At 43.4% G+C, this 27,752-nt stretch overlaps 5 protein-coding genes across 13 annotated transcripts in view; 2 read left to right on the top strand and 3 right to left on the bottom strand.

The window, feature by feature from the left end:
• dachc (dachshund c) overlaps nt 1-1,933 on the bottom strand; it is a 36,543-nt gene extending 34,610 nt beyond the window's left edge. Inside the window, exon 1 of one of the 3 annotated variants that reach the window (XR_015866351.1) lies at nt 966-1,933. Coding sequence is in view for 2 of the 3 variants with exons in the window: in XM_088420968.1 (XP_088277094.1) it covers nt 966-1,558 (593 nt within the window). In the remaining variant the exon portion in view is untranslated. The remainder of the gene's footprint in view (nt 1-965) is intronic. The other 2 variants (XM_088420968.1, XM_088420969.1) reach the window with 2 other exon arrangements.
• On the top strand, nt 897-17,784 carry bora (bora aurora kinase A activator). 5 transcript variants are annotated; one of them, XM_088420977.1, is made up of 12 exons: nt 897-1,467; nt 13,518-13,661; nt 13,738-13,844; nt 13,924-13,969; nt 14,047-14,125; nt 14,219-14,260; nt 14,336-14,392; nt 14,463-14,716; nt 15,000-15,153; nt 15,265-15,782; nt 16,423-16,560; nt 17,123-17,784. In XM_088420977.1, exons 2-12 carry the CDS (start codon nt 13,518-13,520, stop codon nt 17,141-17,143), a joined length of 1,560 nt encoding a protein of 519 aa, XP_088277103.1. In that variant the 5' UTR covers nt 897-1,467; the 3' UTR covers nt 17,144-17,784. The 5 variants fall into 5 exon arrangements, with proteins under 5 accessions (XP_088277103.1, XP_088277102.1, XP_088277100.1 ...); XM_088420976.1 differs by having other exon boundaries at nt 14,198-14,260; XM_088420974.1 differs by lacking the exon at nt 17,123-17,784 and having other exon boundaries at nt 16,423-16,791.
• Nucleotides 11,754-12,958, bottom strand: mzt1 (mitotic spindle organizing protein 1). Its single transcript, XM_088421722.1, has 3 exons — nt 12,659-12,958; nt 12,423-12,568; nt 11,754-12,278 (listed from the first exon to the last, which is right to left on the bottom strand). Exons 1-3 carry the CDS (start codon nt 12,708-12,710, stop codon nt 12,255-12,257), a joined length of 222 nt encoding a protein of 73 aa, XP_088277848.1. The 5' UTR covers nt 12,711-12,958; the 3' UTR covers nt 11,754-12,254.
• dis3 (DIS3 exosome endoribonuclease and 3'-5' exoribonuclease) lies at nt 17,483-25,970 on the bottom strand. Its single transcript, XM_088420960.1, has 21 exons — nt 25,087-25,970; nt 24,581-24,738; nt 24,319-24,503; nt 24,164-24,237; nt 23,893-24,060; nt 23,489-23,656; nt 23,302-23,415; nt 22,992-23,129; nt 22,764-22,910; nt 22,358-22,474; nt 22,183-22,284; nt 22,020-22,084; nt 21,851-21,935; nt 20,733-20,860; nt 20,557-20,643; nt 20,324-20,480; nt 19,700-19,914; nt 19,429-19,597; nt 18,608-18,766; nt 18,412-18,534; nt 17,483-18,085 (listed from the first exon to the last, which is right to left on the bottom strand). The coding sequence occupies exons 1-21, from the start codon at nt 25,303-25,305 to the stop codon at nt 18,017-18,019; spliced, it is 2,847 nt and encodes a 948-aa protein (XP_088277086.1). The 5' UTR covers nt 25,306-25,970; the 3' UTR covers nt 17,483-18,016.
• Nucleotides 24,992-27,752, top strand: part of pibf1 (progesterone immunomodulatory binding factor 1) — a 24,156-nt gene continuing 21,395 nt past the window's right edge. Inside the window, exons 1-5 of one of the 3 annotated variants that reach the window (XM_088420966.1) lie at nt 24,992-25,119; nt 26,216-26,508; nt 27,096-27,196; nt 27,267-27,465; nt 27,536-27,655. In XM_088420966.1, the coding sequence (XP_088277092.1) occupies nt 26,248-26,508; nt 27,096-27,196; nt 27,267-27,465; nt 27,536-27,655 (681 nt within the window). In that variant the 5' untranslated portion in view covers nt 24,992-25,119; nt 26,216-26,247. Of the gene's footprint in view, nt 25,120-25,915; nt 26,509-27,095; nt 27,197-27,266; nt 27,466-27,535; nt 27,656-27,752 lie in introns of those variants that run through there. The other 2 variants (XM_088420965.1, XM_088420967.1) reach the window with 2 other exon arrangements.

The raw sequence follows: 27,752 nt of genomic DNA, 5'->3' as shown, positions 1-27,752 counted from the left end.
GCGGGGGGTGTGGGGGGTGTGGGGGGGCAACAATGATGCATTCACGGCACTTGAGATTTAATGACCACAACCTTGACTTGATTGATATTCAGGACAAAAAGAGGTATACAGTACTCACCTTTAATCAGAGATTCCCAATCTCCGTGATGGGAGAAATCATCTGATGTGCCTTGCAAAATGATCCAATTTACATTTTTCTCCCCACATTCTTACAACCGTTGATCTTTTTTTTTCTATTTATGCCAGTGAGACATAATGACAAGTCAAATACTTAAATGGCAGAAGGTGTTAGGCTCCACCAGTTGCCATTCATAAAGTAGAGCTGCGTATGCATCTGATTTCGCAGAGGGTAAAAAGTGAGTAAACCAAGACTAACTCAACCAGAAAAATGAAAACAAACTTAATCTGATTTTGCGATTGGGGGGTACATTTGCGTGAAATAAACACGTCCGTTCTAATCAGTATTGTACTTTGTAACGTACAAGTACAGTTTTAAATGCAAATACATTGGACTGAGTCCGAATAGCAAAAATGTGAGCAAAAAGTGATTCAAATAAGAATACAAACCATAACGATGGCCTACCACAAACTATGATCTCAAAACAGGATTGCATGGGCTCATAACATTTCAAAAACATCTAAACATAAAAAAGTAAGAAAAGTAACATCAAAAGTTAAAAAGTTTGATAACGAAAAAATAGATTTAGATCAAAGTTCACTTTCGAGAGATGTACATATTGGGACTTCTAAAGTAAAAAAGGTGACTTCGACGTTTGAAGTACGCGAATTGGCGGGGGAACGCTGCACCATAGTGGAGTAAGGTGAAAGCGGTGATGCGTTTACGTCACCTGGGATTTTTCAGCATTACCACGCTGCCATCCAGGATAAATCCCCCCGCACCGCACCGGGGTCACGCACCCCGCCGTCCGCATCCCAGAACCCCCCTCGCCCGCGTCCGGTCTCACCTCGCGTTGGTACAGTCGCTGTAGAGCGTCTCGAAGTCCTGGCGGGAGATGAGCTTGCATCGGTTCACGCCGGGCTGGATGGCCCCGAGTCCCCGCAGCACGCGGACCTGCTCCACGTTACACACCACCGGCGTGATGTCCAGCCGCTTCAGCTTGGTGTAGACGGTGTGGAGCCCGCCGACCAGGTGCTTGAGGAACACGTCGAAGGCCTGCGGGAGGCAAATGAGCTCCGTGTCTTTGACGGTGAACGACGCGAGCTTGGCTCCCTTCACTTCCACGAGCCGACACTCGTTGTTCTGCGGGGTGCTCTCCACCGGGGACGGCGTGGCGTACACGGGCTTGTTGCCCCCGCCGGACACCGGCACCACACCGCCGCCGCCGCCGCCGCTCTTCAGCTGCGTGCCGTTCGGGAGTAAAAGGTCCGCCCGGAAATGGTGAAGCAGCGCCGGACGCGCCGCCGGAGGAGCCGGGGAGGACGTGGCGGAGGTGGCCGCAGGTGGCGGTGAGTGAGTGGCCGGGGACGCGGAACTCGCCGCCGGGTGGTGGCCGAGCGGAGCCACGGGGAGAAGCGTCGGAGCGGCGGGAGTTGCCATGTCGGGTCGCGAGAGTTAGCGAACCGCTCGGTGGTGGTGGCCGTCAACGGAAAACAAAACCCAGAAGCAAAAAAAAAAAAAAAGTAAACTTTGAAGTGGAAGAAAAGTAACTTTGCCGCTCGGAGGCTTTGCGGGAGGGAACGGAGCGACGATGGGAGCAGATTTGAGGGAGAAAAGAGATCACATAGTTGATTGGGAATGGAGGCTTGTCTCACAGAAGGAGATGCTCCTGTCACATTATCATAAAGAGGAGGAGTCTGGACATATTCTCACACACACACTGAGAAAGCGAGAGAGAGAGAGAGAGTTGGAGAGATTAGCCTACATAAACTTCAGATAAGCCTATTTATGAACGCCCAATACACATCATTCCTATTAATACTGATGATGTCCAAGTGTAACACCCAAAGGCTTTCTTAATAAACACATTAATTCCTTTGAGGTATGTAATCTTCCCCTCACGTTTTAGAGCCGCTTCCAAAATAGATGTACGTGGTTATTATCGAAAGCAAACGTGCCCCAAATCCTTGAAAAGAAACAGAACTTTTTGTAACTGAGAGACACTTCTTGGGTACAGATTACCGCAAAGTGCTAAACGCTGGATGCAGTGTTCCCTCGTTTATCGCGGGGTTACGTTCCTAAAAATAGCAGCAGTAAGTGAAATCCCAAATTGACATTGAACTTTTTGGGATTTCCGCCCACTCAGTGTCAATTTGACCCGGGGTTTTGTGCAAAGTGTTGTTCTGATTGGAAAATCACAAAGTAACAATATGCAATACCTAGTGCAGGGCTGCCCAAACTTTTTTGCCCCAAGATCTACTTTTCCAGCAGCCAATCGACGGGGGTAGGGGTGGGGATCTGTTTGTTTGTTTAAAAGTGCTACAAGACATGACAAAATTGCACGATTGCATCGGTTAGAGGAGACGCAAAGGTTTTCCATTCGGTTCGTTTATCAATTGTGGTCTCTTGGCATACACGCACGATCATAAACTTGGCGGAACACAGATGGTGCACAACATTGAGTATTTATAGCAAAAATAACTCCAGTCGCGTCGCAAGGAAAAGGAAAAACAACTGCTTTGAGCGTGTTCAATGTTACACTGGTGAGGCATTCACTGACCGCTCACAATGTGGGGACATTCAACGGGCAAAGTACTATTGTTTTTACAACCTCGCCAAACTGTTTGCGTCCTATACACGGTAACATTGAAAATAGCAGAATTTGATCCTAAAATTACGGGTGTGTCCTATACCCATTTGTGTCCTATATTTGGGAAATTACAGTACTAACTTTCAAATGTTTGAGCCTACAACATAACAGGACATTTATAAAAACGGATGCCATCCTCAAGGCAGGTTAGTCCAGTCCTCACCAACACACAGGAATGAATTTCATCCGTTTTCCCCATTTAATGTTCAAACCAATAAAAAGACGGCTCTGCGCGCAAAGACATCCAAAGCTCATAATCAGTCGGCAATAACCTTGTCTTGACAAATTGACCCTTTTACCTGTTCCTATGCGCACACACACATTGCTGTCATTTACATATGGAGCTTGCAGTCCTTTCAAAGTGGCTTTCACGGAACATTGTGCTGATAATGATCTCGGCGGCGAGGGAGTGCCGCAGATCTCCGGGGACCATCTCGTCATACGACAACTGGAGGGGGGGGGGGGGGGGGGGGGGGGGATAAAACTCCGACTGTACTCCCAACTCAAAGGACTCCGACGCTCTTTTTTTTTCTGACAAGACTCCCGCCCCACCCAACCTAACCCTCTCCAATAAGCCCTCTTGTGTTTTTTAATTGGCAGAAATTAATCTTTAGGATGTAGATGGTAGATTTACATTCATTAAAAGTCAAGAGAGGAAGCCAGGCTTGATGCTAATCAAATCTGCTTAATTATGCTTAACATGAGTATCTCCAGGGGGAAGAGGGGAACGGGGGGGGGGGGAGATAGCAAACTCCAACTTTTTACTTTTTGCCTTTGATAACTCCTGCTGAGTATGGCCTTTTCTTTGCCAAATAGAAATGTCACGACTCCGGCGCTCTCCATCTGTGGCTCGCAGCCGTCGGCGCTGATTAGTAAAGTCCCACCTTAAAGGTGGCGCTTAACCTCCTGCCACATTAGTGAATGATATCATCTCATAGGTCAATCGTCAATCGCGCCCGTCGAATGATTGTCTGCTCACCTTTGAGGCGTTTGGTGCAATTTTTTTTTTTTTTTTTCCATCCGTGCAGTCAGGATACCCTGGTGGGGAAATGGCTGCGTCTCACAACAGGAAGGTCACAGGTTTAATTTGCACAGCGGCTATTGTCGTTAAGATCCCCTGAAATCAAACAATGCACTGATTAGCGCGCTAAAGCTTGTTTTGTTCATCCAGATTTGGGATCTTATAGTGTAGCGGTTGTCACATTTTCCACACCAAGCTTTGCTTTCAAAGTACCGCCATCATGACCCATACTGTCTTAAAAGTGTATTGCGATATATTGCGATACAGCAAAGGCGTATTGTGAAACGTATTGCGATATATTGGCCAATGTTTGTAAAGAATTTTTTTTTTTAATGACATATATCTTAACAGTGACTGAAAAAAAACAAGGAGAATTGACAAATTTGATTTATTCTTCTTCAGAAGCCACACATTATTGAGCACATATTCACGTATTGGTGAATAAAAACAAAACAAAACAAAAAAAACGGGAAAACCAAGGCGAAATAAAATCATCATACGAAAGCCACTATGGAGTTGACTGATTTAAGAGATGAAAGATTTTGAAAATGAGGCGTTTCAAACCTGATACGCAATATATAGGAAACTGAACGTCATATAGCAATACACATATTGCATCACTTTGTATCGTGATATATCAAAATTATCGCCCAGCCCTATTAAGCATCAACACTGCAGATGGGCAAGTGCTGATACCGATGCATATCAATACTAATGATGGCGTCCGATACGAGTTTTACAAACTAAGAATTACCATTTACAATAAAAAGAAATTATTAACTTGAGGTACCTAAGTAATAATCAAATAAATAATAGAACACTTCAGGTAATAAGTATTAAGTCGTCGATTCTTTTTGGTAATAAGTAATCAAATACTTAAGGTACACAAGTATTATTTATCGAATACTTACTTTAGTACATAATTACCTAAAAAGTACTTAAAGCAATTGATTGCTTTAATGTAAAGTAATTTTGAAACCAAGTGCAGAGAAGCTTACAGGCAGGGAGTCCACGCAATAAGTAATTTAACTCTTTCAGTGCCACGGACGAGAATTCTCGTCTTTAACCACTCCGCCGTCGTCGGCTGCGCAATACATCTTGCAGTGTACATCCAATATCAAAATATGTTATAAAAAAAGACTTTGAAAACGGCAAAGGTTCAGCCCCTCGCAAAGCTCGAGTTTTATTACTACGCTATAGGCATTTGAGTTAATAGTGCCCCAGTCCCCCCTAACGTACAGCACAGCCATTTCATCTTTTCCAGGCAGCACTTTTTAACACTTATTAATTTTCTCTAACAAACGGCTAGGCTTGACGCCGTTCCTTCCTCATGTCTCTTTTGGCCAGTGTGCTGAAACACGAGGGGGAGAATGTGTAGGTGGCTAGATCAGCCGATGAAGTGTAAATACCACTCAATCTGTTCTCATTAGAAGGGTAAAACCATACGAATGGCTTTGCCGCTATTAAAAAAAAAGCCCCAGGGTCTTGGATAAGTGTATGTGCGTGTGATATTATGAGAGTGAAGGAGGGGGGGGGGGAGACAGAATGATGCTTTGGCATTTGTGTCTGCAGAGGGGATGTGAAATGCCACCACCATCAACGCCGCCTAATTCTCTGATACACACTTTTAATCTGAACGGACAATCCGTCTCGGCAGCCGCTGTTATGATTCAAATCAACTCGGAGTGAAGGCTGTGCGTGTGTATGTTTGCGCTCTTTTGAATGAGGGACGATGTCATTGTGTTTTGATAGGTGATTAGATGTCTCGGCGTGAGTGTGTGCGTGCGAGCGAGATATCACACACATCCATTGCACGCTGCCCTATGATAATGTGGATTGATTATGGATATGATAATGAGAGGCCGGCATAGCGTCGCGACCTTCACAAGGTCTAATTGAAACAAGCGTCGGTCCTCCGAAGCACTTATCAAGTCACACAGCACATCATTAATCACCAAGAATACAAGCTGTCACTGTAACACACACACACTCGCACACTTTCCCTCTTTTTCTGTTTTCCTAACACGCACATTCTTTGCCTTGTCCACTGTCCTCTGTCTCTCTCACACGCACGCACACACACACGCACGCATACAATGGGAGCTGTCACTACAATGTGCCTGCTCTTGTCTTCTTTAAAGTGGAGTGGACAGCTCGTCCACCCCCTGTCTTTTTTTCTGCTGGAAAACTTGATGAAAAAGCAGTCTGCAGTGGGATTACAAAAAACATACATAAAGTTTGGTCCACTTGTATTTGGACAATGACAGAGGTTTTTGTTGTTGTTTTTATTTGCTTTTGTGCACCAGCACAATGGATTTGAAATAAATGGTGATGTGTCCATGAAGGCACGGAACTGCTCTATCTATCTATCTATCTATCTATCTATCTATCTATCTATCTATCTATCTATCTATCTATCTATCTATCTATCTATCTATCTATCTATCTATCTATCTATCTATCTATCCATCTATCCATCTATCCATCCATCCATCCATCCATCCAATTAGCAAGCATTTCATCTACTCACCTAGCTAGCTAGCTATTCATCCATCTAATCAGTAAGCTGGCTAGCTTTTCCTCCATCCAGCTATCTAGCCAGCTATCCATCTAACTAGCTAGCTTGTATCTATCTAGCTAGCCAGATTTGCATCTATATAGTTAGCTAGCTAGCCATCTATCTATCCTGCTCTCCCTCAATCTATCCATCCATTAAGATAATGAGCTATCTAGGTAAACATCTATCCAGCCAGCTAGCTAGTAATTCATCCATCCAGCTCGCTAGCCGGCGATCCATCTATCCAGCTAATTAGTTAGCTATCCAGCTCGCTAGCCAGCTAATTAGCCTAGCTATCCATCTATGTCCATCCAACATCTATCCATCCATCACTTTTTTTCTCCAAAGTGGGCTTCAGTAGTGATGGCCCCAGTGACACCCCCTAAAAAAAAAGAAAAAAGAAAAAAGATGTAAGAGCACACACTTGCTGGCAAAATCCAGCCCCTGATACTCGGAGAAGGCCATACAGTGACCAGAACTTGCACACTCGCCGGCGAAAGCCTTCCCAGAGCCATGCGGAAAAGTAGATGGCTAAATGATTGTCTTTAATGCCTTATTTTTGTCAAACCTCTTAAGTTAAGGCCAAACGTCTTTCCGTCACGCGTTAATCGTTTTATTCCAGATCCATGCGCTTGGCGTTTGAAGGCCGCATCGTAAAAACTTTGTCACCGTCTACTAACTGTGCGTTTGCGAGAATGTTCAACAATCCAACAAACACGAGCAGCTGTTCGCTTCGAGCCCGAACCGAAATTGAATTAGGCAGTGTTGTTTTACTAGCGGCTTTTATTAGAAGACAATTTTACAACCAAATGTGATTCCGGCGGCTGATTACGGCGACATATGGCGCCTACCTGTTCAACACAAAGCGCTCAATGCCATCTCAACGCCTCAGTGAGCCCCCCTCCGATAAACTAACAAGCCCAATATCATACTCGTCATTATGTAGTCCAACACTCCAAATTGCAATCTGATAAAAAAGCTGCTTTCATTATCATTGCGGAGGAAAACACAAAAAGGAGGCGGGAGGGGGGGTGCAGCCAAGGTTGCTAATTGTTATTCAATTAAGTGATTGTGTTAATGAAACCAATTAATAGTTTCAAACAAGCAGGCAAATATATGATTACTATGCGTCTGAGCACGAGACGGCTAATTACAACTGTAAATCAATCAATCCGACATTAATCAGCTTGGAAAAGATCCAAAAACAACAAAGTCACCAAAAGACTTTGGAAGTTGTTGTCTTTTTTTTTTTTTTTCCAACAGATTTTGATTGCCACGCCATTATCCCGTCTAATGGCTGCTAACGATCCCTAAAAGAGTTTATGATCCAATTTCCTGGCCGTGAATTTAATTGGGAGCTAAATAGTTTAATATTAAACGTTTAGAAGTGTGTCCTGTATTTAATCAAGGGTGGTATATCGGCGCGAGCTGTAACAAGGTCACGCAACTCCTCCGAGGGCAAACGCGAAGCGCAGATTAAGCATTGGTGGTTACAGAAATGTGAATAAATCAATTATTGAAGTCCCCTCGCAGTCAAGCATGTGTCTCTCTTTGCGCTTCTTCTTCGCACAGCCTCACCGAGCGGCGTGATGCACTGTACGGAGACGTCAAATAGACCGGGGATTTTGTGGGGGATCGCAAATTTTTCAAGGGCCCCCTTTTACAAATGTTTGTGGGAACAAAACCAACAAATAATTTAAGCCAAACATAGGTGCCCTTTTTTTCACCAACGTATTAAATTTGACAAGTACTGTGTACTGTATATGTTACTTTTCAGCTGTACTGAAGTTTACAAAATAAAAATTGCAAAAAACAAACCGGGTCAATTTTCCCCAAACAGGTTGCTGCCAAATATTTAGTGACTAAAAAAAAAATCAAGCTCTTTAATGTGGATTGTGTGGGTCTAGTTGACAAATTTCAAAATTATTACATTTTTAAAAATACACTAGTTGAATTGATTGCTTTATTGAAGTCCTGAATACATTCACAATTTAATATCAAATAAAATGACGTTTATTAAAACCCCAAATTATTTCACGGACGCCATGCAGTGAATTTCTTGGCAGACGAGCCAGAAAAAAAACAGATGAAGCTAAACGAGACGCCGGTACAAATGTACAGTAGTTACAAAGTTTAATCAATCAGACACAGATGATGCAACGCTCTGTCCTTCTTTTCAAATGCTTTGGCTAACAAGCTAACGTAGCTTTAGCAATGCTCGTTAGAGAACTTTCGGGTCAGGCCAACAAGACCGAAAAATGTCGTGTTTTTTTTTAACATCTGGGCCAAAACCTTTTGGGTTTAATTTTGGTCGTGGTTCTTAAATGTAAAAACAAACACATTTGTTTCCATTGTTGGATTATATTAAATCCCAACATTCAAAAGCCCTAAATAAGAGTGCGAATGCTAATGCGAAAGTGCATCAAGCATGAAGAAAGTCTCGCTCTTCTCATTGATGGTCTAATGAGCGCCCAAACTGGACTTCAATCTCATCAAAACAGCATCCTACAAAGGCTATATTATTATTGTTATGATGATATCCTAAATTGGTCAGCCTACCACTTTCATTTCTCACTCAGAAGTTGAGCATAAACAGTAGTTGTTTTTCCGCCTTGACGCACTGTCCGTAATTTGGATTTTCGCATACACTGAGCCACTAATCAGTCTAATTATTTCTTGTACCATCCATTTCCCGCACCAGGACCATTACGGCAGCGCCAGGGTCCTGTGCTTTTAAATGAGAATGCCCTCGTTTATTAAGAACAAAATAATAACGTTCGGGCCGCGGGTAATTATCAGACGTACAAACATAAACACCTTTAGAAGTTTTGCATGCCGGGGCCCGCTTGAAGTTGCTGCAGTCATGTGACCTGACCACTGCCCCAGTTGCGCAGGCCCGCTTTAGATGTTTATGCATATATGGCCGCTAATCTACCCAGTCAGGACTGTGGGATTTGGGAATATTTGTGTTTTACGCCAGATCAAAGTGTCTGGCGGGGATCAGGAGGAACACATCAAACACGGAAGACTCCCACGCCCACACTCGCCAATCAAGCAACTGTTTTGCTTTGTGGAAGAAAAAAAAGAAAAGGATTCGCACTGTGGGCTTTTCTCCGTGTGTGCAGGTCAGGCAATGTTGAAAACTTTGGCTGATCGAGTACAAATAATTCATTGTATTTACCGCATTTTCTTAATTTCTTAAAAGTTTTCAAGCGGTGTTCTTTTCCTATTCTTCAGATAGTACTTTCTACAAATCATCTTTATTCTAATGATCTGATTGAAAACTTTGGACTAATATTTTTGCTGTTGACATTCCCTTTAGTGCAGCTCCATCTAGTGGATGCATAATGCAAGCCCAGCCACAACTGCAGCTTCTGTTCTATGCGCCTTATAATGCAGTGTGCCAAATTTATGAAAAAAAGTTTTAAAATAAGGCATTCACTTAAGGTGTGCCTTATAATCCTTTACACCCTTTTAAAAACATATACATCAATTTACAGCTTTTCAAATTTCAAGACACTTCGTTGTATTTTTCTTTTTTGCTTACCTTTGCTAATCTTTATTCCTCTACTTTCCAGTTTACGTCTCCACCTTTCTGAATGCTCCTCCACTGCTCCCTGCTTTCATTGTAGATCACAATGTCATCGTCAAACATCATGGTCCTCGGGGATTCCAGTCCAAGCTCATATGCCAGCCTAAGGACAACTTCTAACATTCAATAATTTTGACCTGAAAAAACTTTTTTTTTTTTTTTGGTTGTTATATTTAGCAAGTCTTTTTTTCCTCATTGTACCAGTTACTAAAAACAAGTGTTTTAATTGACTGTAGAAGTTAGGGCTGCGCAATAAATCAAACGTATTCAATTAATTTGCCATTTTAAAAACGATTTTTCAAATTGGCAACAACACGGAGTGTCGTTGACGTTATTTCAAGTCAGCGGCACTCAAAGTGTTAAAGACTAGATTGATTTTTTTTTAACATTCACTTGAATCAAAGTACTTGACATGATTCTCCTTTTGTGAAAGTGTGTTAGCAGATCAAAAAAAAAAAAAGCAGCTTGGAGGGTTCAAACTGCCCGCCTGTCAGTCAAAGGAGAAAATGCTTACGCCGACACCCCTGCGCTCGCACGCTGACTTCCTCTGAGGGGTGATATTGTCAGATGGCTTAAGGGTGGGAAGAGTAGGGGTGGAGAGGGAACCCTCATTTGTAGACATCTTAAAGCAGCAGTAGCAAATAAAGCTGCCCACATGGAAGTGGACCCCCACCTCCTCCCCCACACACACACACAATGAGGCCGTAATACAAGCCCTTGCAGATGAGAGCCTCCATCCAGCCTGGATATTGGCCTGCGGAGGAAACTTGTGTGCTTTCAGCATTTTTCTTTTCCAGGAAGATGAATTGAGCTATTTTGCAGAGGTGGAGAAAGAAAAACAATGTGTTGTGCGCTTGGGTACATGATGTAAGGTTGATCACCACCATATATCCAGATTGCATTTCTTTTTTTAAATAATATAGCCCAAGTGCAGTTTCGTTTTTAGTCTGTGCAAATATGTGCCGCCACACAGGGGAACAACTAGAGCTCCGGCTATCATATATTTTAGTATATCCTACAGAAAATTGTATTGAATAACCAAAAAATGATTTTTTCAAAATTGTTTTTGCTTGGTCAGAACAATTATGAATACAGTAAACAAACGACAGCTGATAACATTTTAACTAACTTCAAACTGCATAGTAGCAGATTAGTTTACTCACTAGATAAAGTGTATATAAAATAAGTGATATTTTAGACAATATAGACCCATTTTCATTTCGAAAACAAAGACGTCAACACACCTCATAACAAAGTGGGTCAATTTTCCAGAAACAGGTTGCTGACGAATCTTTGTCCATGTACTGTGCTCTCCAACACACACATCACAGTATCTCCTCTACAAAAATAATAAAACAAACCCTCTTGGCACATCCCACATCACAGGATAATCATTCAGGATAATCTTTCAGAGACATTCGATAATCAGGCTTTGGCTGGCTTTGATAGGAAAGGGAGGAAATGCTCAAATTCAGCCAGATGAGCAGTATGTGTAACTAAAACCTAAATGATACAGCCCTTGTATTGATTCTACTGTGTGTACACCAGCGGGTGGGGAACCTACATCAGGTTCAGGGAAAATAAAAGTCACTAAAATACTCATTTAATAAACATTTTTTTCCTTCATATGTTTTAGGATGTCCTCTGTGCACATTATAAAAATTAAAATGCTTAGGTAAAGCCATACTATTCGTAACGGTGACCATACGTGATGATATTTTTAGCCGCGTTTTGAAATTCACCGTTGCGTGACGAGGTTGTATTTCTGACCGCATCATGTCATGTTTTTAGGATCGACACAGTACCAGTCTCCACTGTACTTTGAAATGTTTTATTCAAAACTTTCTATTTCACTATTTTATGTAACAGAAAAAAAAAAACCATTCAGCTATTAATGTTACACAATGAAACAAGAACTTCTCAATGTTCATCTTGTGTAATACTGATTTGATTTGTAAACAAATGTTATAACTTTTCAATCTTTACATAAGGTTGCACATATTGAACGTCGTCAGTAGATTGGAAAAAAAAAAAGAGTGTCACGGCACCACTTAGTGGCCTTTGGCTGCGTTGTCTTTTGATTTAGACGTTCATACACATAATGGATGCTTAGAAAATATTTTTTAAAGCATCACTTTTCAAATAGAAAATCGGATGATGATGAGAGTTCACTTACAAATCATAACAGAAGAAAGTGCCAGTTTTATTATTTAGGTTGATTGACATCTGCATCCGAGGACAGGACGGCACTGGATGGAAGAGCGGGGTAGCTGCAGTGACAAGAAGCAAGCGCATTCCAATTACAAAGTTTCATCTTCAGTTGGTGCAATTTTCAGGAGCCTGTAACACAATATTAAGAGAAAGTCATCACCACAACGCCACTATCTTCAGTTTGCATTCAATCACCCATAATTTAAGAACATGGGTGTCCGCCCCTCGATTAATTGTAAATACTTTTGTCAGGAGGGTGTGCTGGCGGTTTACCTTGAGGGTATCAGAGGCTTTCCTCAACTCCTTAATAACTGAAGACAGAGCTTCTGGATTGATGCCCTGCTCACATAACCTCACACAGATAGACAGACACTCCATGTCCAGGCCAGTGTTGAGAAGCCTTGAGATTTCCAGTAAGACTGATGGGCGGATACGAGGAAAACAGACGTGATAAATCAGACAAAGCACGCGATTAGGCAACAAAGACGTGACTAAAATGTCATTATTACCGTCCATAGTCTCTCGGACCGCATTCAGATTAGCACTGGATGCGCTTGCCATGGTCCTGGGTGGAAAGTTAGCTAACTTGCTACGCTAGGTTATTGTAGCACGGTACAGACCCCACGCGGTAATATGAAGAATTTAACTAAACAACTATAAACGATTTGAACATTTTCGGGTCATTTTAAGAACATAACAAACAAAATTGAGACGTAAAAATAGGCAACGAAGCGAAAAGCTCGCTACAGATGTTTAGCTTGCTGGAGTTAGCGTTGAGGTGCTGCCGGAAGCGGACGTGACGACACAATGTGCTGATTGGTTGGTACGGACTTACTGGACAGTTTCTATTGGCCGACCGGTTGCGAGGACGAAATTGAAATAGCGTCCAAAACGCCTCGCCAAAAACCTTTCCTCCATTCTGTACCGGTTGTGGTGTCAAAATACTTGATTACTCGATGTCGTAAGTATTACAAAAATGTATACATTTCTTATGTTTTTTCAAGTAAAGACAATCGCGTCAAACGAACGGTAAGATCTCGAACGAAACAGGGAAAGCAAAGTCAGGTCTGAACAATGTGTCGCCTTCTAACCTTTATTGATCCAAGGATCATAATTTACATTAGAAAAACTTCATGTCACATCACCAAAGAAAATGTCATATAAAAAGTATGTCGCGTTGCTGATGCCGGGCGCTTTAAGAGAATTTGACTATCCAACCTATGCGATACTGGTTTAGATAAATGAAGATACGCAATAAATAGGAATACTCATACTTTTTCGAACAACTTAGATCGAATCGTATAATTTATTTTGCTGACTGAACCTTTTTTTTTTATTAATAATAGTATGTTTGTATTATTATCATAGATGGGTGACCAAGCGGATCCCCAAATCACTCCAGAAACACCAGGGAGACCCTCAATAAGGAATCCATTTGAAAGTCCCAATGACTACCATCACCTTCGCGAGCCCCTGGTTCTCAGTCCATCCGTTTTTAAGATAGCACAAGCTGTAAGTCACATCTATTCATCTTACCGCTTTTCATATTATTTTTGCTTGCTTGTGCAAACGTCTCCCTGTTCCCCAGTCTCCCACAGAGTTCAACTGGTCAATCGACGACATGGCTAGTTTTCTTCCCGTACACATAGATCAAGAGGAGATCCAGCGACAGTCATTTTACCTCAGCCAGACAAGGTACTTGAAATACTGCAATCATTCCTCCAGGTAGAGTAACACGTTCGCCTGAGTGTCTTTTTCTTCTCGCAATCTCAAGGATGGACTCGGAAATCGAAGAAAAGCGTCAGAATGCTATCGAGCAGGTATATTTTGATGGATAGATGACGATTTTGTTCAAGTACTAACAAGCAAGTCTTGTATTGTCTGTGTCCTGATCCAGTTTTTTACCAAGGGAGCAATTGTGCCCTCGCCATGGTCTACGTCAGAAACCCGGAGAGAGTCTCACTTTTCCAAGACAGGTATTCCCTCTTTTTCCCTCCGTATTGCTTTAAAGTCATTATCTTCTTTGTAAACTTGAGTTTTCATCGTAGCATATTGCTGTGCATCCTCAGGGTCTCTGTCTCCGATGATAGAGGAGCAAGAAAAAAAATCAGGTCGGCACTTTTTCATTAAGATCCGAACTTTTCTTTTCCCTTCGCCGTTAATGAACTTTAAAATTTGTCTCGCAGTTGCCTGTCAGACAACTCTCTCGTTACCCACGGCCTTCGATTTGGAAAGACTTCTAGGTAAGAGGATAAAGGCTAAAGTCGGACCGGCGGGTGATTGTGGCTTCACGTCGTGGCGTTCATCCCCCAGGGGAGTATTACCGCAATGAAGAAGCGACGAGCGACGGCTCTCAGGAGAGCCTCAGCTCGTCCTCTTTGAGGCGCAAACTTTTCCTGGACGGCCAAAGCAGCTGCAGCGGCTCCGATAGCTCCGGTCCGCCGAGCCCGGAGAGGGGACGTTTCCGAGAAGTCGGGCCCTTGACCCAGGGAGACGATTTTGCGGGACAAGCTACCGTGTTTTCGTCCCCTTTATCCTGCGCCGTATCTGCGTCAACGCCCTCTACGGTGAGTCGAAATGCAAATAAGAGTATCGTGAGGAAAAAGCCCTCGCTTGGTCAGGTTTTTTTTGTACAAATGAAGATGCTTGGGAAGAAAATGTGGAAAAAATGGGTTAAACCGAAAGTTCTAATAGAAAGGTTAAAGACAAAAGTGATAATAATCTTGCCAAGTTCCAACCTTTTATATTTTTCTTTTCGCTTCCACGGAAATGCCCTAGAAACCGCCGCAAATAAAAGCCGTGACTCAAGGGACTAATTGAAACATTCAAGAGAAATGTCTTGGATTGCAGGGTCAGTTTTCGTCCAGTCCCATCCAGAACGGCCACTTCAGGGACTGCAGCAGCGTCAGTCCGCTCTTCCCCGACAAGTCGTCGCCTGGCGCCACCACCTCTCCCTTCGTTTCGCCCATTGTTGCCAATGCCCTGCGCACGCCCACCGATTCAGGTGCGAGACTGGACTTTATCCAAGAAATTTCCGTCCTTTTTCTAATGCTTTTCCCCTCTTGTTTAATCCCAGAGGTTCTCAACCTTTTTTTAATGCTTTCCCCCTCTCCAGCCGAGTGGAAGCAAGCTTGCAATTTGACCCCCCGCGGCATCCCGCCGGACGTCCCCTCCTTCGCCATGAGTCCCGACGTGGAGGGCTGCTCTCCCATCCGCAGCTGTTCTCCGCACCAGCGCAACCCGCGGGGCAAGCCCAGGCCTCGATTTCGTTGCTGCGCCAGCCCGCCACTCATCCCGCCCGTCCTCAACCCCAAACTAGCGGACGCCCCCGGGGCCGAGTACCCGCCGCCCGCACTCTCCATGGAGTCCGGTGGATCCTCCCCTCCGGCGCGGGACAATCGCGCTTCGGATGTGGAGGGCGTGGGGCTTGCGGACGATACGAACGCGGAGGACGAGCGGGAATTGGGGATCGGGGGCAAATCGGATGAAGAGGACGAGGAGGGAGACAACGCGGGCCTCGTTAGACGTCTGACAAGCTCCTGGATGTGCAGTGCGTCGGCCACCGAAAGCTCTCAAATGTCTCTCTCCCTTTTGGCGGAGCGCAGCAGTATACGCTGTGATTCCAGTATGCAGGTTTGTTTTTTTTAGTTCCTATGTTGCTGTCGCTTTTTGTGTAAATTTAAATTTAGGTTTGTACTATACTATATATACAGTGAGCAATAAATTACAACGTCTAGGTGCAGTCTTAAACCTTGTCCGGGGATTAAAGTAATATTTATATAGTTTTATATAGTTTTAGAATATTCATTATGTCATAAATAGAGTGTTATGACTTGAAGACTTTTGCATTATGGTAGTCCAGGCTAAGCCGATCACTGAAGTCATTGAAAGGCTTGCAAATAAGTTGGTGGTTTTGGGGTGTCAACACGAAAATTTCTGCTACGCCCCTTTTGCAAGTTGCCTTTGAAAGCATTTATGCAAATTTGGGGGAAACGTATGACAAAACATTGAGTTTTCAATATGTCCAAAACTGACAATATTTCCAATTTTGAATGGCAGTAAACGAGCCCGACATAAAAAAACAAACCTCGAATTTGAAGGGGGTGTGTAGACTTTTTCAAACAACTATACATGACTGGCAATCAGTATAGGATCAACTCAATAAATTACTCAGGTGATCGTTGTTTTAATTCCCACGCCCCCCCCCCCCACTTTTTTTTTCCAAGCTATTTTGGCATAACAATGAGGCATCCGTGTACTCGGTCCTGTGCAGGTGGACAGCGGGTATCAAACGACCTCGACGGCGATGGGTAGTCTGATCGACGGCCTATCGGACTATCATGGCAAAGAGTCTTTCAACAGCAACCTCGCTGAAGACACCTCGCACATCACGAAACCCTCAAAAGTAAAGGTACCGCTTCCCCGAAACTGCTCTCACACACGACCAAAACAATCTCAACATGCTAGTGCTACCCTATCGTGCGGTAAACTGAAATCTCGCAGATTTAGGATTATCGTTATTAAAGGTTCCCTGGTCCTGTAAATACCGTCTTTTCCGGACTATAAGCTGCAACTTTTTTCTCACGATTTGAGCCCCAATTGATGCCTGTGTGAGTATTGTTATATGCTGTTTGCATGTGTTGCTGCACCATTTGTGTTCAAGCAGCATTTTTTTTTTTTTATTATCTTAACATCTATGCTAATTGTCTTTACTGTGTTCATTGAGTTTTGTTAGGAGAGTTTCGTTAGAAGAATTTGGCGTTTTTAACTTTTTGGGTTTTAAATGCGTAATATTTTTCATTAACTTTGGGGGGGGGTTTGCCAAGTTTTGCCTCCTCCGGGAGTAATCGCTAAGGAATAGTGCAAAGCGTTTCCCAAGTTTAAAGCCTGTGAGTGGGTGGAAAATTAATCAGCTTTTCGATTATTGCAGGTGGCTCTGTAATTTCCTCCTTGTTGACTTTGTCCTTTTCCAGGTGTGGCATCCCCATCACTGAGCTGTTTCACGCATCGAAAGGGACACCCACTCATTGCAGCTGATTTTTTTTTTTTTTTTTTTAATGGTGGTTGTCTACAAGTGTTATTAGAGGCATTATTCAAAGTTGTTTAACGGGTTATCATGCTGGCAAATCAGAGAAGTCGTGGGGGGAGGTTGCAATTTGATTAGGTGCTGACACAATCATGCCAAGGAGATCCCATGTCTACTGTATGAAATGTATTACAATTACTTTTTTTTTTTTTTTAATCCTACAGTAAGTTTGAGGTGGCCGTTTTTCTCAAGTATGCCACAAATGATGATTAAATACTTGACTGAATTCTTTTATGTCTTATTTGTAATCCTGCATGTTTTTGCTTCATGTCTTAAGTCACAAAAATATATATTTATATTTATTCTTAATTGGAAAAATGACAGCAACTTGTCCACATGCTGAAGTATACGATGCAGCAGAAACTGTAAACAACTACTGAAATCCTCCATGTTGTTTTCTCAGGCATTATAAAAACATGTTTACCAAATGATACATTTTGTAACGTGAATACACACATACACTTTAACATGATGTTTTCAATTTTAATCATCCTGATGAGTTACTCAGCGGTCTTCGGTTACAGTAGGTGTTAAAATGACTAAAAAAATACAAAAGTGGCGTTGGAGGTAGTGAAGCAGAAGGCCTCACAAAAAATCCTTGTTTTCATTCTTAAAACTACAAGCAATACTTAAGATCTTTGTTCATTCAGGATGTACCAAAAAAAAAAAAAAAATCCATAAATACAAACCCCTTTGAAATGGAGGATGGGGGGCATGATTATGTTATTTTTATTAAATTGAACATAATATTCAAGTCCCGTTGTTGATTAAATGTGGCAATTCAGCGGTCCAGTTTGGGCTTCTTGTTTTGAATTTCAACATCCATGGCTGAAACACTCACACCCGGGATCTGAAGGGAAAAGAAAGATTGTTATTTTTCTTTTTTTTTTCTTATAAACTACTGATAAAATTTCAAACAATTCCAAATACCGTACAAATATTGTCATTTAAAGTTAAACAGAGCTGTATTCAAATGAGAATAAATGGTTTTATTAAAATATTGCATAGATGGTCAAAACATGGCGACTTTCACTATGCCACGCTGCCGTCCTTTTTAAATGCTTGCAAACAGGAAGTAGAGAGGTACACCCTATAGGAGTCAAATTTAGCCTATGTCAGGCTCATTTACTGCCATTCAAAATTGGGAATTGCCCACTTGTGTGCCGAGCGGCTTACCGCGGGCTCGGTCAAGGCCATGCGTATTTTCTGGTGCTGAATATTGGAGTCGTCCAGGCTGATGGTGACCTTCACCCGGTCAAATATACGGAAGGTGTGCTGCTCCACGGTAAGCGACGGAGCCTGAATACACAACGCGCCGGCGGTTTAACAGCGGAACCTCATGACACGCATTGCGCCTTTATGACTTCATCACCTCCTCATCAAATACGAGGTTAGGGCCGCTCTTGTCCTTGCTGTCGAAGAAGACCGTTCCCTCCAGGCCGAACTTCGGGATGAGGACGATGATGGCGTTCTTCCTCACGAACAGGATGAAGCCTTCCTCGCTCAGGATGCCCCGGGTCTTAAAGAATAACTGGGAAGGGAACAAAATTCGCAGCTTTAGATCCTACTTGGGAGATATTTAAAGTTATCGCACAATTCTGGCTCACAATTTAAACCTTTGAAGTGAAACTTCTCACTTTAAATGGTGAAGATAAAGAAACAATCTGCGATAAAAGTGAGAAGATATATTACGACAGTACACAAAATTTTATTCAACGTTATACAGTAACCGTCCTGTTATTCCTTCTCGTTTCCACGTGTTGCCCTAGGGGTAGGTGCTCGGAAGTCTAACTAGAGTCAAGCAAATGGCTGACCAAACACGATTAAAAAGCAGTTTCCACTTGAAATTCCAATTCATTACAAAATGTAAGGAATCCAAAAACTTTTTTTCCTCCTTGCCAATGTCTTACAGCCGCTCGTGTGGGATTGACTCAGAGAGACCCCCCCCCCCCCCCACACACACACACACACACACAAAAATACTGCTCTCACCGGACTGGCTAGTCAATCTGTCAATCAACTCAAAGGCATTCCTACATGAAACGGGCATTCCTACAAGACGCGTGCATTCCTACGAGACACGTGATTGGTTGCCGGCGTGACAAATTTCATTGTTGCCCGCGTCTTGTAGTAGCGTACTACAGTAATACTTTTTTTTCGGATGGATTTAAGGAAAGGGTATGCGATGTTTACCTGTGTGTGGAAGGCCACAGACGCCCTCTGAGCGTACTGAGACATTTTGTGTCTGTAGTTGAGGTTGTTGCAGAGCGCCGCCAGTTTATGCTTGTCCGTCAAATCCGGGTAGGTGCCGTCCGCGCCAATCGCCACGGCCAGGAGGCGGTGCACGATGATGTCAGCGTACCTAGGCGCCGGGAGTTCCACGGTGACTTTTCAGTCGGCAGACAAGCTTCCAGTTTGGCCGTTATCGCGCCGCAAAGGTTGAGCGCGCAGTTTGGATGGCTACCTCCTAATAGGCGACGTGAAGTGCGTATAAATGGGCGAGGCGAGGCCGTAGTGGTGGAAGTCGCTGTCCATGCCCGAGCAGAAATAGACGGCCTGCATCATGCAGCGGGTGGCCAGGATGCGCAGCAAGGTGTTGAAATACGCAAAGCCGGCCACGCTGGCCGCTTCCAGCGAGTCGGCCAGCGCCTTGGCTGAATCCGTATGGATCAGCACGTCCTATATCGGAAAAACACCAAAATTTGACAAAGTTCTTCTGGGGGGAAAAAACGGTAATAGGTATCCATAGGTATCCATGTAAAATCGTTGAACATCAGTTTAACTTTTTTAAAAAAAAGGACAGAAAAAAACTGTGACAATGTGGTTACAAAAGTGTGCACACCCTTTTATAACGAGACAACTTATAACCCCCCCCATTTACTTTTGTGCAAAGATATCACTAATAGTAAAATATGGATCATCATCATCATCATGGAGTTAAAAAATATCACCACTCAAATTGCTTATCAAATTGTAGATTCAAATTGTTTTAAACGTCCTAAATTCAGTTGCTGGTATGGATTCATTCCATTTTCCACATAATATGGCAGAATCTTCGCGTGCAGCTAACAAACAGGTCTGGACTCACCTTGGACTTTGCCGCCTTCAGTAGAATGTCGTAGTTGGAGGGCGGCGGCGCCGGATGTTTCCTCAGCAAGGCGCATTCGGCGAACTCCTCGTAGATCTTTTTGGCGACGGAAATATTGGCCAGCAACATGAACTCCTCCACCATGGAGTTGGTCTCCCTGGTGACCATGAGATTCCGTTAATATAGCGCCGCAACGGGTTTCATCCAACTTCTAGGATTCTGCTAGTACTTACATGAGCTCTTTGGTCTGAAGCTCGATGGGGTCGTGGGTTTCGCTGTCCATGTGAAAGCGGACCTCCACGCTGGACAGCGTCAGCGCCCTGAAGGAGAACATGAACAATATTAAGAATGAAAAGCGAATGACACTATTTTGCCGTAGCTATACGAGTAATATTGCGCCCTTTCTCACCCTTTCTCGATCCTTCTCTTCTTGAGAATCTTGGCCAGCTTGTTGAGGCCGCGCAGGCTTTGGGTGATGTCGTCTTTCTTACTCGTATCGTCGATTCTCATCTGGGCCTCCGCGTATGTCAGAGATGCCTGAATTAAACCAGGAGTCAGCACTATACATTTTTTTTGACGGGTTCTCCTGGTCTGATCACTATAAAAACTTCACTTGTACTCAGAGAAATACAGGAATTTTTTTTTTTTTTGCTAATGTTTCTAAAGAGTGAAATGCACCAGCGATATTTTGTGCACTATAAGGCACACATGAAAGCCTTGAATTTTCTCAAAAGCTGCAAGTGCTCCTTAAAATTCATTGCACCTTATACAGCGAATAAATTCCGAGTTTTCATTGTTGAGGGACAAACAAAATCAGATAACTTAATCACCATGTAAATGCTTCAATTTTCACCTCTGCATTTCAGTCCTAAATGTAGTTTTTATCATTAAAAGTTTGATAACAACCTGTTTGAAATTTAGATATGCTATATATGTCCCAATTTTGAAGCAATTTATATGGGGAAAAACCGTGTGTTTTTGTAAAGAAACCACGATTTTATGAGATAAATCCAGAAAATGTTTTTAAAATCAACAAACAATATTATTTATTCTTTTAATGTAATTGAGTATTTTTCCCCCATTCTACAGATAGTACTTTCCACAAATCATCTTTATTTTTCATTTCTGATTGAAAAGTTTGACTGACTTATCTGATTGTTTTGTTGGCATTCCCTGTAGCGCAGCTCCATCTAGTGAATGCATAGGGCAATCTCGGTCATGACTGTAGCTTTTATTCTATGCGCCTTATAATGCGGTGCGCCTTGTATATGAAAACTATTTCAAAACAGGTCATTCATTGAAGGTGCGCCTTATAATATGGTGCGGCTTATAGTGCGGAAAATGTGGTAGATTTAAGTAAAAAGATATATGTATTCAGCATTCATAGTTACCATTAAACCAAGCCTAAAGTTATATTTTTCATTTTTTTTCGAATAACCGATTGTTCAATGGAATTTTCAGTAGTCTACCGAATAGCAAAATATTCAAATAGCTGTGTTTTTTTCTAACGTTTACATAATGGCAAACCTTGGAGTTGATGACACTTTTCGTGAAGCGCGTTTTCAGAATTTTAGCCTTTTGACTGATTTCCCAGATACACGAGAAAGCCAGCCTAACGAAGAAGAAAAGTAAACAGATATGACTCATTTTGCCCCAAATATTTGGAGAGCCATTTTTGCGGATGAGCATCCCTCACCTGTCCACGTTGGAGCGTAGCGAACACAGATTGGAGCTCAACAGGTCAGGAACCATGTCGATCCTCTGTTGGACACAACATACGCATGGATACCGCCCAGCTAAAACAGGATGACTTTATTAACAATTAGCGGTGGCTATTTAAACGCTTGGATTCTCCTCACTTTCCCACAGAGGTAAACGGTGGTGCCTCTGTTGGCGGCCTCCTTGTCCAGAGCGTTCCCGGGTCTGATGAAATGGCTGACGTCCGCGATGTGGACTCCCACCTGACAGCGAACACACTTGCTACCGCGGACTTGCCAATTTCATATACGGGAGTGTCCGTATAAGGCGCCTTACCTCATAGTTTCCGTTGCCTAGCTCTCGACAGTGGAGCGCGTCGTCAATGTCTGTGCAACCGGGTGGATCCACGCTGCACACCGTCAGATGCCTCATGTCTTCCCTGCCCACCATGTCCTGTTTGGAGACAAAAGAGCGTGGACAAAAAATATGAAGTCCAGGCCTAGGCTGATAACGGGTTTGTAGTGTTTTAAAACTTAGTTTTAAAAAGTCAAGGTTTCATGGAGGAATGAGTGCTTCTTTTCTTTTTTTGAGATGTCTAAACAAGGCACGGAGTAATTGGTTCACAATTCACAATGTACCAAAAATGTAATGACTTTGTTTCAAAATCAAATAGCGGTCTTGTAGTCTGCCCCGAACTGCAAAGAGTAAGCCAAGTCCTCCTCATCCCATAAATGGCATTTACCTCTGGTTTGATGCTCCATGGCATTTTGGGAAGAAAACTGAGCACGGCCTGAGAAAAGGCCTGATGGGGAACGTCGTGCTCCAAAAGCAGGACTTCCTCTTCTGTATCCTTCTCCCCCGCCGCCCCCAAAGAACGGACAAAGTGTCCCTAGTGAAAAGAAAATACCAGTTTACCATCAGTATCTCATCCGCGACTTCAATGAAGTAAACCGAGGCAGCGGCAACTCACGTTGGGATATCTGGAGTCTTTGGGCCAGCCGTCGATGGCCACCAGGATCCTCTGGCCCGCTAACGTGGACGCTTGGCGGGTTTCGATGCGGATGCGTGGGATGCAGCGGTCCGCCGGTGTGAAAAGATGCCGCGTCGACTAAAAGAAAAAGAAAACAGCAAGAGTGATAGCTTAGTTTTTGCTGAAATGACTGAATTTCAACTCCTCCAATCCCGCATTTTATGCCTGCGGAAAGCAATTGCTGCAGGTTCTCATCATTGTGTGCATCCCTTTTTTTGTAATAATAGTAAAAACATTCATCTAACGTTACCTCTTTGATTTGTGAGACATTTAGCATGCCGCAGTAAGGCCGCCAGCTCCTCTTGATGATCCCGACTATCTTGCCTGTGAGCTTCCTGTCTACATTTTCACTGGAACTTCTCAGCTGAAAGCGAACAGAGAGGCCATCGTTGAGGAGACGTAAACTAAAATCGGGACGACCGCCAAGGGCAACTCACAGCGTCCTCCTCTGCTTCTTCTTCTTCAACGTTGTCGTCTTTGGCCGAGCCCACGTCCTGCAGCATGACGGAAGACGGCGCCACCCATTGACTGCGTGGCAGCAACTGCACGGCCACCACATCTAAGTGCACGGCTCTGTTGAGGTTCTGGAGGCCTTGGATGAGAACCTGCGCAGACGTGGAAAAATAAGTTTAACAAATGAATGGACCTTGGCTCGCTCCATTTTATTTCGTTTAAAAAAATGGGGGTCGTGCCTTCAATCTCAAATCACCATCGCAACGAACTATGGAGAAAGCCAAATAAGTTATTCATTTATTATCAGCTCCAAACATCGGTCACCGCCCGCCATGACTCCTAAAAATCAATACTGATATTCCCCCTTAACAGCTTGGTGATGATGTACCTCTGTGCCGTCCTCGCCATCTTTTTGGATAAAAACTTTGGCCTCCAGGTAGTTGTCCCTGCTGGCCTTGAAGGTTCCTTGCAGGAAGGATCCGCTTTTGATGCCGGATTGAATCCTGGACAGCGGAAGATGCTCAGGGAATAACACCCTACTGCCCGTGATGTCATTCTGAGGAGCGAAATATTTGCCATGTCAAGAAAGTAAAGGAAAAAAATCCAATCAATGCATTTTTTCCACAAACTGGACTTTGTTTTTGCTGTGATTTGCTTACCTTGTCATCGTTTGACAGCGCGAGGCGATCCACAAGCTCAGGGTTTCCAATCAGGCCCTTGACGTACTCCTCAACTAGCGTGCGAACAAATCACTCTTGTAAGCGGTTATTATGGCACTCTAGCCATGTCAATTTGTTTCAATCAAGAAGCTTACATTTGTACACCAACAGACCGCTCTCTTGTGCCTTCTGTTTGTTACCGAGATCATTTGTTAAGAGCACCACTTTGGGGTCATCGGGCTTTGCCAGGTGCTCGCTGTACCACTTGGCCGCCACGCGGATTGCTCTGTCGTTTCGGTCATTGGCGCTCTCCCCCGGTTCGCGTTCGATAAACGTCTCTCTTTAGGGATTAAAGTAAAATAACAGTCCTGTCCAAGGGAGAAGTCAAAAGACAGACGCGGGCATGCACTTTGCTACCTGTGGTGCTCATTGGTAAAAGTGTAGAAGTGTCTTTCCCCCATGTGGGTTAGGTCCTTGAGGCGTTTGTAGACCGGTGCGCTGCGGTGGCGAACTTCCTGAAAAACTGTCTGGAGGATCACCACGTTGCAAATAACCGGAGCCTCCAAGATGTCAATCTGTTTTGCAGTATACAGACAAATCGGAATTAAGGGCTTCAGCATTATTCTGATTGTTGTTTCCACAAAGCAAATAGGATATATGCTTGCGAGTGTTGTTTAATGTTTGGATGTGTTGCTGATCCATGTGTGTTGTATACTGTTATCCTGCTCATGGAATTACGCTTTAGCGTCAACATAAGAGACCTTTACACTACTTAACAACAGTTCACATTAGTAGTACGTCATAACAGAATGTGACAGTAAGAAACAGCAGAAGCGTTTGCAATTCCTGCCTCCCTTCCGTTTACAAGATTGATTAATGATCGACACACCATCATGCTTTTTTTTCGTTTGTTGTTTTCTTACCTGATGCAAGACCACGTTGGTGTCAGGGATGAGGTAATGAGAAAACGGACACAGGTTGCTCTCGATGCATGCTTCTTTCTGCAGCACAGTGGATTCCTGGCGGCATTCTTTGCACGCCTCGCTTCCACACCAAATATCGTCTCGCAGATAATGCTCGCGAACTATTTTCATCACCCGCCCGCTCCGCGTCTTCTTAACGAAGGTTTTAGACTTCAACATGATGGCAATGCAGACATTTAAAAGCAAAACTTACGCGATTTCGGCTAGCACTTCACTGACTGTAAAAACTGGAACTACCATGTGCGGATGTGTACACAGTTGTGTGGGCCGACTAAAAATATACTAATATTTTAAAAGGAGTTTCCTTGGTAATATTTTCTACAACGGAGCTTGTTTTGATTAACAAAGTGACCGCATTCACTTCAAAACATGAAAAGTACGATTTGTATGAATAATACACAAAAATATTACACGTTGTAGATGAATGAGGTACTTGGTTTGATGAGTTTGTTTTTGTCGGCCATCTCTTCGTTGAGTCCCAACGGGGTCCACGTTAAGTAGAGGAAGTGGTTAATGCCACAGCGCCTGTATAGCTTGGAGGTAGTACTGCATTTTGTGTCCGTAGAAAGCACTGTGATACATTAGTTTCTCCAAGAACTTTCTTTATTACTGGTATTTTTTTTTTTTTTTTGCATTACTAGCTTCGCTTTAAAATTTGAATAAAATGTTGCATTTCCAAAACTGACTGACGACAGGCAGCTAGTGGTTGTACTGCGGGGTATATTACAACAGAGGGCGCTATGAACAGCAGCAAAGCTTAGGATATGTTTCGTCTCACTTGTGGAGTCTTGCAACTTTGTTTCCTCATTAGCTCACGGACATCGAGGGAGGGACTAGTCGCAAATAAGACGTATCCTGAAACGGTTGCGGAAGGAAGCGGGATCCTTGAAAACAACGAAGTGTGTTTTTGACAGCTGTCTTTGTGTCGTCACGTTTTATGTTTACTTACTATTTAAAAACAAACGTATGTAAATACGGTCAACATGGCGCCCCCCATGAGCTTGTTTCTGCACGTTAGCTTTGTTGTTAGCTAGCTAGCTCATAACTTTTTGACGCTTAGCTTTGTTAGCATTAGCTAGCCGGGGGTGGAAAAGGAAGAAAATGCCCCCGAAGAAGCCAAAGTCGAGCGCCGCCAACGTCTCCAGTTCTCTAGACCTGGAGTCGGAGGATATCAGCCTGGAGACCACCGTGCCAACCGCCGAGGATGGCTCCTCGTCGGACGAGATGCGGCCGGGCTCGCAGAAGCTCATCCGTCAGCTGATCGAGAGGAAGGAGCTCCTGCAGAACGTCCAGTTGCTGAAAATTGAGCTTTCCCAGAAGAACCTCGCCATAGATAACTTGAAAGCCGACTACATGTCCAAGGTAATCCAAACAGGATATTCTCATCCATTTTAAATGCTTTTATAGTTTATTTACACCAGAGTTGTTTTTTATTTGAGGGCCACATAGTGGTAAAAAGGAGGGCGCTAGGGCCACTTTCAACTTCAGCTTTATCAAACATCCTAAAATCAACCAATAAAAACACATGATTTTATATTTAATTTGATAAACTGCCACAAAAAATTTTATTGAAGATTATAAGCTGAATATTTGAGAATTTGTCGCGAATTTATGGTGGCCAGCAGTATGTTTCCCGTAAAGTTTCAATGAAAAAACTGACTTAAAGTTGATCAAAGTGCCTTAAGTCAATCATTTTTCAAACTAGAAACATTTTTGACCTAATGAACCGTTTGATGCTGCAACCAAACATGAAATACTATGAATATAAATATGAATATAAACGTTAACGCAAGATCTTTGACAGCGAGAGTGCCACCTAGTGGTGTGGATGTGCAATTTACACTTCTCAAAGCAAAGGGAAAAGCAAAGCCCGTTCTCCCACCCGACTATTTGACTAGGACCGATCTATCTTAAGTGCGTTTTAGTGTTGTTCTTTTGGTGTCCACGAGGTGGAGGAGCTGGAGGAGAGACTGAATGACGCGCTTCATCAGAAACAAGTGTTGGCGCTGAGGCTGGACAGTGAGCTGAAGCTCGCACAGGAAGAAAGCAGGTGAGCGTCTGTCCACTACCGACACAACGCCGATATGCCCTCGTCGTTATTTGATTAAGATTTTTTTCAGGAAGCAGCAGGTTCTGCGCAAGAAGGAGATGGACGACATCCTTCTCCGGCAGCAGCAGCTGGAAGAGGCCAACACGCAGATGCGCGAGAAGGCCGGAGAGCTGCGCCGCTCTCTCCGCGACTTGGACATGTCGCACGAGCGCTACCTGCATCTTCGCGACCTCCCGGAAGACAGCATGTCCATCCCGGAATTTGTTGCCGTGAGTTGCTCGCTACTCATTTTACGCAATTTCTCCACATTTTCCCGACCTATTTCCATGATGTTGGCAGGTGCGCTTTTACGAAGCCGTGACACCGTTAAGGGCTCAGGTTGCCGAGCTGAGTGTGAAGAAAGACAATCTGATCGAAGACCTGGAGACGCAGCGGACACAAACCAAAGCTCTGATGGAGGTACTGAATTTTCCATTATCCCGGACAGAAGTGTGGAGCGGTCACTGTGCAGAAAACATTTTTGTAGGCGTGCAGTGATTAATGGAGCCATTCACTG

The sequence above is a fragment of the Hippichthys cyanospilos genome, chromosome 8 (assembly GCF_059441005.1).
Source record: "Hippichthys cyanospilos isolate Australia breed blue-spotted pipefish chromosome 8, RoL_Hcya_1.0, whole genome shotgun sequence".
Taxonomy (NCBI): Eukaryota; Metazoa; Chordata; class Actinopteri; order Syngnathiformes; family Syngnathidae; genus Hippichthys; species Hippichthys cyanospilos.
Note: the sequence above shows the minus strand (reverse complement) of the source record. Positions and strands in the feature narration are given on the sequence as shown.